The 11,338-nt window shown below is 47.8% G+C and overlaps 1 protein-coding gene and 1 long non-coding RNA gene across 3 annotated transcripts; one reads left to right on the top strand and one right to left on the bottom strand.

Annotated features, from left to right (window-relative positions):
• Positions 1-648: 648 nt before the first annotated feature.
• LOC122174801 (uncharacterized) lies at positions 649-5,012 on the bottom strand. The gene is made up of 2 exons (XR_010590829.1): positions 4,222-5,012; positions 649-3,800 (listed from the first exon to the last, which is right to left on the bottom strand). It is a non-coding gene; the product is annotated as an uncharacterized LOC122174801 (long non-coding RNA).
• A 129-nt stretch (positions 5,013-5,141) lies between these two features.
• SOCS1 (suppressor of cytokine signaling 1) lies at positions 5,142-8,369 on the top strand. Of its 2 annotated transcripts, none has more exons than XM_005306728.4 (2): positions 5,142-5,387; positions 7,389-8,369. In XM_005306728.4, exon 2 carries the CDS (start codon positions 7,464-7,466, stop codon positions 8,085-8,087), a length of 624 nt encoding a protein of 207 aa, XP_005306785.1. In that variant the 5' UTR covers positions 5,142-5,387; positions 7,389-7,463; the 3' UTR covers positions 8,088-8,369. The 2 variants fall into 2 exon arrangements, with proteins under 2 accessions (XP_005306785.1, XP_005306786.1); XM_005306729.5 differs by lacking the exon at positions 5,142-5,387 and adding an exon at positions 5,394-5,617.
• The last annotated feature ends 2,969 nt before the right edge of the window (positions 8,370-11,338 follow it).

The following is an 11,338-nucleotide window of genomic DNA, read 5'->3' as shown; positions in this document are numbered from 1 at the left end:
CGGCAGATGCTGGCTCTGGATGCCAACCCCTAGCCCTGGCCATGTGGCAGACCCCAAGTGCCAGCCCCAAACCGTGGTGGCAGTCAAACCCCGGCCGCGCGCTCCGACGCCCAGCCCTGGCCCCAGGCACTGCTCCTGGATGTCGACCCTGGGTTCCAGCAGATGCTGGCCATAGGCACTGATCCCCAGGCCCAGGCACCAATCCTGGGTGCAGATCCCCAGACCTGGTCACACAGCAGTGGGCACTAACCCCAGGCTCCAGCAGGTGTTGGCCCTGGACGCTGACCTCCAGTCCCGGTTGCGCAGCAGCAGATGCCGGCTCTGGGTGCTGACCCCCAGCTGCATGGCAGTGGGTGCCGATCCCCGGCCCTGGCCAAACTGTGGGCGCCAACCCTGAGCTCCAGTGGGTGCTGGCCTAGGGCACAGACCCCCACCCCCAGGCACCAACCCATACCTCCAACCATGAGGTGGCAGGTTCCCCCCATCCGTCCTTCCTGGCCACCACTGCCTCACCCCCCATCCAGGTCTTAACTTACCAGGACTTGCTGTGAAAAGTGATATTAACTAATATACAAATACCACTTTTCACGGCATTATTTTTATTGAGTCTGAAAAAAAAACAACCTACATAAATAAATTACAATGAGCTGGATGTGTATACATGCATCTTTATTTGTTTTTCCTAAAATTAATTAAGAATTTTAGGGAAAAGCGTCAGTATGGCCACCAGCAAGAGTTGATGGCCGCACTCTGAAGCCACCAAAAAATTTGTCACGAGAACCTCTGCTCTAGTGGGTGAAATATGACCTTGTCCACTCCAGCAGGCGAAACCCTCTCATGAGCATCTTCTCCACTCCTCTCTCCAACAACAAAATTCTGGTAGTCTGTTTTTCATTTTAAATATCTGGTCACCTTCTGTGGGAGGGAAAGAGGGAGTGGGGGAAGAGGAGATGGAAAAAAGGAAGGAGGAATGATGGAGGGATCCTGGGAGGCAGGGGTGATTAAAAGAATGAGGATCCCCAGGAATTCTAAAGCACATATAGGGTGAGGTGGCATGACCATCTCCGTGGCCACTCTGCCCATTTTGTAATGTTTCCTCCATCCAGAGTGGAATAGTGCCCCTACAACACTTTGTCAGGAAGGAATAATCTCCATCCAGTTGTAATAGCTCTTCACTATACAAAATGAATATCCACCTGTCACGGAGTATTGGGGGACTCAGGGCCCTGCACCCCCGGCTTCCTGCGATTCACCATGACTCTCAGCCAGCCAGTAAAGCAGAAGGTTTATTTGGATGACAGGAATACAGTCCAAGACAGGTCTTGCAGGCACAGACAACAGGACCCCCTCAGTTAAGTCCAGCTTGGGGTCCCAGAGCATCCCAGCCCAACCCCCTTTGGGGGGTCAGAGCCATCTCTGCCTCCCAGCCATCTCTCCAGCTTGCTTCCAGCACTCTCCCTTCAGCGACCTCTCCCACAGCCTTTGTTCAGTTTCCCGGGCTAAGGAGTCACCTGGCCTTCAACCCCTTCCTGGGTTCTCATGTTACACACTCAGGTATGCGCCCTCGGGCAGTCTCCCATCCTCCAATGCAGACTATCCCAGCCACACTCCCCTGTCAGCATTCACAGACCACAGTGAGACCAGGTCCAGTTCGTCACACCACCATAGGCTGTCACATAGGAGAGTATCATCAACAATTCGGAGGGCACCACAGGGTCTCGGACTACCTCCCCTCAAGGCTATTGGGGTATAGCTGTGATCACCTAAGGCTGCTGCCAACTTTCACAGGAAGCAGCTCTCTATGGCTTTCACAATGTCCAAGCCTATACACTCACTCACGTCACTTCCTCCCACTTGAGTGACCAGTCCTGTTGCTTCTTTGAGCCTCACCCAGCTCTGACCCACAGCTACCAACTGTGACCTCCACATTCCCTCCTGCTGAGCCACGAGACCTGAATTACCTTTTCGGGCAGTCCTCCTTGTTTCCCTTCTGGAGAGACCTTTGCTTGCTGTTCTACCCAGTGCCTGATGATGTACCTACACACGCACACCAGGGATTTTTCCCCTGCAGTCTGCAGCAAAAAAAAAAAACACAGCAGCTGTCCCCTTCCTCTCACCTGATCTTGTTTGCCTATAGCTAGCCGCATATAGCTTTTATAGCAATTGGAAGATGCTTGTAACATTTTCCTCTTACGCTGCATGATGGCTGCAATGCAAAAGCTGCCCCATACCTGAGGGGAAATGAGAAGCAACACTCCAACTCCATGCTCCAGAGGTACATGGTTATGTGGATACAGCATTGGCTAGGACTGAGGAGATCTGAGCTCTACTACTGACCTTTTGTATGACCCTGTGGCTGGGCAAGTCACTTCACATCTCTTTACCCTCAAGTCCTTTGTCTGCCTGGTCTAATTAGATTGTTAGCTCTTTGGTAAAGGGACCACGTCTTACTATATAGGTTCCTAGAGCACTTAGCACAATGGGGTTCTAATACTGTCTGGGGACTCTAGATGCAACCACAATACAAATAAAAGATAATCCTCAGCGACAGTCACCCAATAGATCAGCTCCGTTGTGATGACTGTGCTCACTGCAGCTAAGAAAACAATGCAAACCAATTTCCACTAACATATATTCAAATTCAAAAGAAAATTTCAGTTCACCATGTTCCTGATACTTTTGCATACTTTTTCCACAGTATTCACACACTTGAGCTTCACTAGCATGAATATTCACAAAAAGCAAACATGAAGCTCAATTGCTCAGAAATTCTTTGGAAGAGGATGATTTGTATATTTGATTACAATACATACAATTCATACTGAGTTGGTTTGTTATATCTACCATCCAAATATGGAACAAAACCACCAGGAGCCTCTTTAGGTAACTAAGGCCCAGATCCTCAAAGATAATTATTTCAGGTGGAGTTAGTTGCCTAAATGCCTTTGAAGATCAAGGTCTAAATACCACAGTGTGAATCTACAAGTTTAACACTGAATTCTTTGCAAACCATGACATCACCATCATGTTAGTCCTGCCTGTGATGGGGAAGGACTTTGAAAGGAATATTTACACTCAAGAACAAGCAGAAAACACATTCCCTTAAATTGATCCCAGACTAGGAATTCATGGGTGATACCAGCACCCTTCTGTCAGACGGAAAGCATACTTTTGTATGGTCCCAGAAGACCACAGCTACCATTAAGGGGGAAAAAAATCTCACTCCTGCAATTGCTCACAACAGGTAACAGCCATCTCAGAACACCAGGCTCCTCTGTCAGACGGAAAGCATACATCCCAAAGCACGTGCACCCTGCAGGCATGAAAGATCACTGTTTATTCATTCTGTGCTCATACGGTAAGCGCTTTATTTTGTGGAGGATGTGCTGTAGTTTTCATATATATCAAAGATGTTAAAACTCTGCTTTAAGTGCAAAACTCAACCCAAATCTTCAGCATAGAGGACTGGTGTCTCCATAATTTCTACCTCTCATTGTACAAAGCCACAAAACATATGGGAGAAACAAGTTGTAGCCTGCAGGCAGGACCGGCTCCAGGCACCAGCGAAGGAAGCAGGTGCCTGGGGCGGCCAATGGAAAGGGGCGGCAATGCGTTGGGCAGCACCGTCCGGATCGGTGGCGGTGGCAGCTCAATCGGCCCGCTCTGGATCGGTGGAAACTCGGTGGAGGGTCCTTCACTCGCTGTCTTGCTCCTCGGCGGCACTTCTGCGGCAGCCTGATCGGGTTCTTCTCTTTTTTTTTTGCCGCTTGGGACGGCAAAAAAGCTGGAGCCGGCACTGCCTGCAGAAATTGCAGTGAAATGCTTGTGTTCTCCTTGCTTTCATGAAAACTAACAATTGGCTGACTCAGTTTCTGTGCAAGACTGTGGGTGAGCTGGCATTTGGGACATAGTCAGCTTTGAAATAAACAAAGGTATCCTTGCCATTTAAACAGGTGCTGTTTAAAAAAGCTCCTGCTCAGGGTGAGCTCAAGTTCAGCCGAGCCTGCTCAGGGAACAGACGTACTTTGGCATAGTTTAGGGCAAATAGCTAAAACAAGGTTTCAAAGAGCATTTCCAAATCTCCTATTGGAGTCAGAGAAAACTACCCCAGGTTTGCCATTGCGTTATTATACACATATTGCCTGATTGCCTCACATTTTGGATGGCATTTAACACATTACTTTTATTAACAATTAATTAATTAATTAATTAATAGCTCACAGTGCTAATCACCAGGGCATCCATGTTGACCAGCTACCTTTGAGGAGCCCTCTGCCCTTGCACTAGAAGTTCCACCCCAGCGCGTTGCTCTTGTTTTCTTGGCTTCTGCTCCTGTGTTCGCCCCAGTACATTCATAGCCTGCACCAGCGGCCTGGTCCTCGCGTCGCTACACATCTCTATTACCTGTCTCTGGTGCTGTGGTGCGTTACCATCCCGCCACCCTTCCCCCTCCAGCATTTCCTCCTGCCTCAGTTTCCCCAACATGATTTTAGCCACCTCTTACTGGCAACTGGGAGCCCTGTTTGCCCAGAGCCACGAGGCAAAGGGGGGATGGGGGAGGCGAGCCCCCCCTTTATTACGGAGCAAGAGGCTGGGTGATGATGGCCAGAGGCTTAGGATGCCTAAGCAGGCCGCCCAGGAGCCCTCCCTGCGCTGCACCGCCCACAGGCGGGGGCCAATCTGCCTGCAGCGGCCGCTTCCCGCAGGGCTCCGGACTGGAGGCTTCGCGCCCCCACAGCCCCGGGCCTCTGCGGGGCTGGCAGGACGCGGTCCCGCCGCGGCTCTCCGAGGCGCGCCAGGAGCCGGGCTACCGCCGGCCGCGGCCCGAGCCCGGCGCGAGGCAGGCTCGCGGGAGCGCCCAGGGCGCGGCTGTTCTGAGGAAGCGGCGGGGCGGGGCGGGCTGCTCCGGGCCCGCGCCAGGGTTCCTTTGAACTGGCACTTGCGGTTCCCTGGAAGCGAAACCAATAGGCTGGCGCCCCTCCCCCGCCCGGCCGCCGGCCCGAACCTCGCGAGCTGCAGCCGCCTGACGCAGATGGAAAGTGAAAGTGAGCGGCCACGTGTTTTCTGCGAATTGAGCAGGGGAGGGAGGGAGGAGCCGCCGCCCGGGGAGTTGAGCCCGAGCCATAAAATTGCGAGCGATGAGCGGAGGCAGAGCAGTCTGGCTCCAGCGCGCCGCGCAGCCCCTAGCAGGCTGGGATTGCTACAGGCGCCAGGCAGGACTCGCTGGCAGATTATGGTTGTGCTATTCCTGGGGCCAGGCCTACGAGTGCACCACTGCCGCGCGGGGGCTACGGGCTTGCAAGGCGGCCGTGCTCGCAGCTCGGGTTTATGGTGCCCCGTGCCCGTTCAAGGAGCAGCGTTGATCCCCGCGGCTCAGGGCAGAGAAGGTAAGGGACGCTGTCTTTGTAAGCCATTGCTAGGGCAGTCCCGAGCGGGCTTCCACGCGCAGCCTTTGGTGTCCCTTAGCCTGGAGCGCAGCGAGCCTTAGTCCGCTTCCAGCGAGAAGCGTTCAATGAGCTCCCAAGCGCGGCGAATGATCTCTGGCCCTGGCGCAAGAACACACGAGCCTGCACAACGCTGGCGGTTTTTAAAGAGCTAAAGATCGGTGGAATATAAGGTAGCAGAATCATAATAATACTGCACATCGCTGAGTCTCTAGCTAACACCTTGCTTGCCAAAAGGACTCCCAAACCCCTTGCGACGCGTCCATCCTGCGGCATCATTGAAAAGCAGTTACCTCTGGGGTAGAGCGCAGCGGCGAACTGACAGACCAGCATTAGCTGGGCCGGGATGGGGAAACTTTGGCCAAGGACACAAGGGCAAAACCTCTGCGCGTAGGAAAAACTGCCTTGGGACCTTGCAATGAGGCACAGGAAAGCAGCTGTGTTTTCAAGCTTACCGGCAGTGAAGTGCATAGAACTCCTGTTGTGTACTCCTCCTCCCCCCACCAAAAAAAAAAAAAAAGTTTTGTTTCTCCTGGAGGTGAATGGTTCTAGAGAATCTTATTGTTTTAAACCTAAAGGCATCCACCCTTCAGAGTGCCTTGATTTTTTTAAACTTTGAATGCTGAATAGCGATCCTCACCCAAGGATTAGAAAAGCTGACATTGGTTTCTTTCATGTGCCATACAAGGAAAACCTAACCATACTTTGCTTGTTTTAAGTTATCTGCTAATGTCAGGATTTTATGATTGCTATTTCAGTCAGTAAAATGATCTAAATGAAACTAAACTCAAATGTCCGGCTGTCACATTCACAGAGACAGGAATCCAGCTAAGTGCTGTCTCTGCATCTATGTCCGCATGTTGCTGTGTGAGACAGCTGTGGGGATTCATTTCTGAGAATGCCTCAAGCTTTCTCAACAGTCTGCCAGTGCAGATCTATAACGGACTGTAGGGATAAATCCTAAAATCTATGCTTTCCAGTAAGGTCAAGGCAGCCTGCAGAGATGTATCGAACCATGCTGTCGGTGTAGACGTTTGAGGCCAAATTAATTGCTGGTACAACCATGCTTATTTCAAAAGAATTACTCGAGGGATGAATTTGGCCCTTGGTGCTGAAAGATATATCAATAGGAAGCAATTTAGATTGGGCCACTTAAAGTGCATGCAATACAAAAAAGAGAGAGAGAGGAATGATGCTTGAAGGGTTCATAGAGGTTGCTTTGTGTAGGCTTAGTGAGGTGGTAACATTGCTATCCCTGGGGGGTGGAACAAGGGATGGGAAATGGACTTCTATGGCTGCTTCTCCAGTTGATTGAAGAACAGAGAGTAGATGTAGGATTATGTGTAAATTGGCAGGGTTACAAACTGCACTGCCAATCACGTTTGAATCACACAATACCACCCATTCATTTCAGCCAATTCCATCCACTTTCTGGGGATTTGTACACAGCTGCAGAGTTTACCTTTCCTTTAGCCACGCTTTTTTCCCCCCACATAATGCAAAGAACAATACAGTCTGAGTTCAGACATCTACATCTGGGAAATGGGAGGGGGAAGAGAGCAAATCAGTAGTTTTATAATAAGTGGTTTTATGCACGGTTAAGGAATTGATGGAGAAGGATATACATATAAAGTAAGCTTTGAAAAAGAGATTCCCATCAGTCAACTCAATCCAGAGTCTGATGCATTTCTATGACTAATAGTAGGAAAACCGCATCATTTGTAACTGTTTCCCTGGCTGGATACTTCTGAGCGTCAGATGTTGCAAGAGCAATGGATTGCTAACCTAGCCAGATAGTGATGCTGTTCATCAGTGGTTTGCTGGGTGTAAATTTACAGAGTAAGGGCTTCATTTTATAAGGGAGCAGAGGGGTGTCAATGGAAGATTGTCACTTAATTTACGCAGATTGAGGATCTAATATTTTCTTTTCTTTTGGAATTTCAGAATAGCCGCTGGAGAGCTGCACTGCCCTGGCCACTGACGCTATGGAAGACCGCATCCGCTGGTCTAGTCTATAGGATGGTAGCGCACAGTAAGGTGGCAGCAGATAATGCAGTTGCAGCAGACCCAAGATGTCGACTTGACCCTCCAGCACGGGATCATTCTCGGCCTAGAGGTTACCATGGCCCGGCTCGGTCCAACACTGGGCAGGCGCAGAGCGACACACACTTCCGAACTTTCCGCTCACAGGCGGATTTCAGTAGCATCACCCGAGCGAGTGCCCTGCTGGATGCATGTGGCTTCTACTGGGGTCCACTGACTGTCAGCGCAGCCCACGAGAAGCTGAAATCTGAGCCTGAGGGCACCTTCCTCATCAGGGACAGCAGACAAAAAAATTGCTTCTTTGCCATCAGTGTTAAGACTGCTACTGGGCCCACCAGCATCCGAATAAACTTCCAGGCTGGGCGTTTCAGCCTGGATGGCAGCAAGGAGAGTTTCGACTGTCTCTTTAAGCTACTGGAACATTATATAAGCTCCCCGAGGAAGGTGCTGGTCACCCCACTACGCAAAGTCCGTTTACGGCCATTGCAGGAGCTCTGCCGGAAAAGCATTGTGGCAACATTCGGGAGAGAGAATTTAAACCACATCCCTCTCAATCCAGTTTTAAAGGACTACCTGAAATCCTTCCCATTTCAGATATAAATACAGCATTAACTGTGCGCATGTGTGTGAGAGAGAGAGAGCTGTGTGAAGACATCTGGGTTTTTTAATCTATTTGGGAGTGACCAAATTTATTTTTGTAGCAACTTACTGTATTTTGTGATGGAACCTGAACACTTGACTTCTTATGTTTACACAAACTGTTTGCACAAACCCAGGGTTTTTAAACTCTGGCATTATTTTTCTGCTGGGCAGACTATTCTATTTTATAATATTTCTAATGAAAATAATGTAATAAACTTTATTATGAAAGTTTTTAAAAAATAGTATCCCTGGTGTCTTTCTGGGTTCTGCTTTCTGATCGCTGTGTATCAGTTAGGAGTTGACAATGGGCCAAGTCCTTAGCTGGGGTAAATCATAGTAATCCACTGAAGTCAAAGTTTCACTGATTTACCCCCAGCTGAGGAGCTGGTCCAGTAACATTGGTGCTGCTCGCAGACAAAGACAGACATGCTCTCTGTCCCAGGTACTATATAATTTAAAACGGGGGTCGGCAACCTTTCAGAAGTGATGTGCTGAGTCTTCATTTATTCACTCTAATTTAAGGTTTTGCGTGCCAGTAATACATTTTAACGGTTTTAGAAGGTCTCTTTCTATATAACTACACTATTGTTGTGTGTAAAGTAAATAAGGTTTTTAAAATGTTTAAGAAGCTTCATTTAAAATTAAATTAAAATGCAGAGCCCCCTGGACCGGTGGAACAGGACCCGGGCAGTGTGAGTGCCACCTAAAATGAGCTCGCGTGCCATAGGTTGCCTACCTCTGTTCTAAAGAAATGGAAATGAAACAGAATATACTAAGGATAAGTCTGTTGGATTTTTTTTCCAGTTCCCCTATAAATCAATAGGAGCAGGGTACTGGAGTGTAACTTTTTGGTTTTATTTTAAGGGGAAGGCCAACTGTGTATGTGCTGAGATGCCTTATTTCATAAAAGAAGTGAGATTTATGGAGGTCTGAGTATCTGTAATCACCCTTCCCCATGTAATAGTTGGAGTAGGAATGGTTGATTCTTGATGTTCAAAGTTTAGGTGTTGTCCAGGGGAAAATTTAATATTGAGAAGAAAAGTGCAAGGGAGCTGAATAAATTATACACTTTTTGCAATCTCGCCCCCCCCCCCCCCCCACCAAAACAAAACCAAACAAACAAACAAAAACCTTGTTGAAACTGCCTCTGTACTATGCTTGGCTGCATTCTGCATGGTTTGTGAAGGAGTGATTCTATGACATCCCCTTGTCTGGGGTAATGATCTCGCTTAGGCTTGTCTAATTTCTGTTTAAAAACTGCATACAAAATTCCAAGGCTGTAGGCAAGAACCTACTCTTACACAACCAAAGCCCATGAATGTCAGTGAAGAAAATCAGTGCAGAAATATCTACTTCAAAAGGACATGAGCACTCTGTCACTATGATGGGTGTGGGGCAGTGGTCCGTCTTCTAAGAAGTCAGCCACATTAAATTTCCCCTAACCTCATGTTTTCCCCAAATGTTCACACACTTCCTTGAAAATGAGAATTATGAAACTCTTAAAGAACAGAATGCATCAGATAATTCAAAAGGTAGCATATTGCTAGCTACAGCACTGGGCTATATCATTATGGCTCTGTACACGGTTAATGAAGTCACTTTAGGGTTTGGAGGTTAAGAAACCTCTTACAGTGCTATAATTCACCTTCTTTTTAGAAGTTAATGCTAGCTTGGGGACTTGGGCTGTAATATAGTGTTCTTTATATTTAATACTAAATAGTATTTTAGCTTAAAGGTTAAGAACACCCAAAAGCAAGTAAGGATCTGAAAGTACTGAAAAGGTGTAAGCTTACAAAACTGTCAAATACACAAATATTTAACAGTAGAGCGAGATTTCCCTGAACACTGTCCCAGCTACTTTGCTAAAGTTGTTCTTTCAATTTGTACTCCGACACCGCATCCAGTCTCCCCTCCCCCAGCAGAGTTCCCACACCCAAATTCTATTTAATTCTAAAGTTTAAAGCAGTCACCAAAAGCAGAGTGTTCCCACAGCAGCTGCGAGGAACATGTAAATTGGAGAAGTGCTGATTAGCTTGTGATGCAGCAGAGGTGGTAAGCAACTCGTGAACACAGTGTACTTTCAGAGGTTAAGGGCTTTGCTGAAAAAAATTCTTTGGAAGACAAACGCTGCCAAACTGGTTGGCAGCCAGCTGGGATTATTTTCCCCACAGATATTGTAGTGTCTCTTAACCCTTTAGGACCTCAATGTGTGACACTTGCCTGATATATATGACAAAGGCCCATGTAACAAAGAAGCGTGAAATTATGTAGGTGGGGCATTAAGGGAAGGTTCTTTTATCCTGCTTCAGCTCCTCTGATGTCAGATTGCCAAAGTAAAAAGAGAGCATGATAATAGACTGGTCTGGGATGAAGGTAAATTGCGGTCTAAAATCACCTGCCTTGTAATGAGGGTGATACAGATTTAGGCTCTCCTTCTCTTTGGCTTCTGTCTAAAAAAAGCTCAGTTTTCTTCATTTTAAAAGTAATTTAGCAAGAATTTCCTTAAATGGAAAGGGGCTATTTGATGGCTCAAGGAAAAGAGTCAAAGCAGTGTTTAAAGGACATGGTGCTGTGCCTCTAGGAGGTGCAGCCCAGAGCATGCAATCCAAGTGGTGGGGGGCAAAGGTAGCTTGGCACCTTCCCTGTGCTGGGTTTCATCAGGGACTGCGGTGTCCCTCAGCATAAAGTAGAACAGCAGGTGCCTCCCCCCACTCAGAGCTGCCCTTGGGTCACTCTACAGCAGCTGAGAATCCCCACAGCTTTATGTGCTATGAGGATGCACCTCCAACTCCCAGAATGCTCTCTGAGCTGGTGGTTATAAGGAGGCCTATAGGGCTGTTTACATGTCTGCTGCCTGCAAGAGCAGTGAAAAGAGCCAGACTCCAGCCCAAAGTTTTTTTTGCCCCTTCAGCTGTGAAATCCCTTGTTTTCGGTTATGACTTTGATGGGGTTTTATAAGTAATATTTTTAATTAATACCAATATTTTCCATAGCCAGCAATGGAAACACCACACATATATACTGAAACATTTCAAATAGTATCTTACAAACACCAAAATACAACTCAGTACATTACAAGCACAGTTATCCCCATGCCTCTGTTATCTCTCCCCACTCTGATTATACAATGCAGCTGTGGATGTCAGGTGATGACAACAGTTAATCTGGTAAAATGCTAGAGAGGAATTTGAACAGCAGTCCCAGTTCTG

Source organism: Chrysemys picta, chromosome 10 (genome assembly GCF_011386835.1).
Source record: "Chrysemys picta bellii isolate R12L10 chromosome 10, ASM1138683v2, whole genome shotgun sequence".
Classification (NCBI taxonomy): Eukaryota; Metazoa; Chordata; order Testudines; family Emydidae; genus Chrysemys; species Chrysemys picta.
This window is presented reverse-complemented; position numbering and strand designations above follow the sequence as displayed.

What these genes read in the sequence shown, in the direction of transcription:
- SOCS1 (XM_005306728.4), top strand. Translation starts at nt 7,464, where the DNA reads ATGGTAGCGCACAGTAAGGTGGCAGCAGATAATGCAGTTGCAGCAGAC.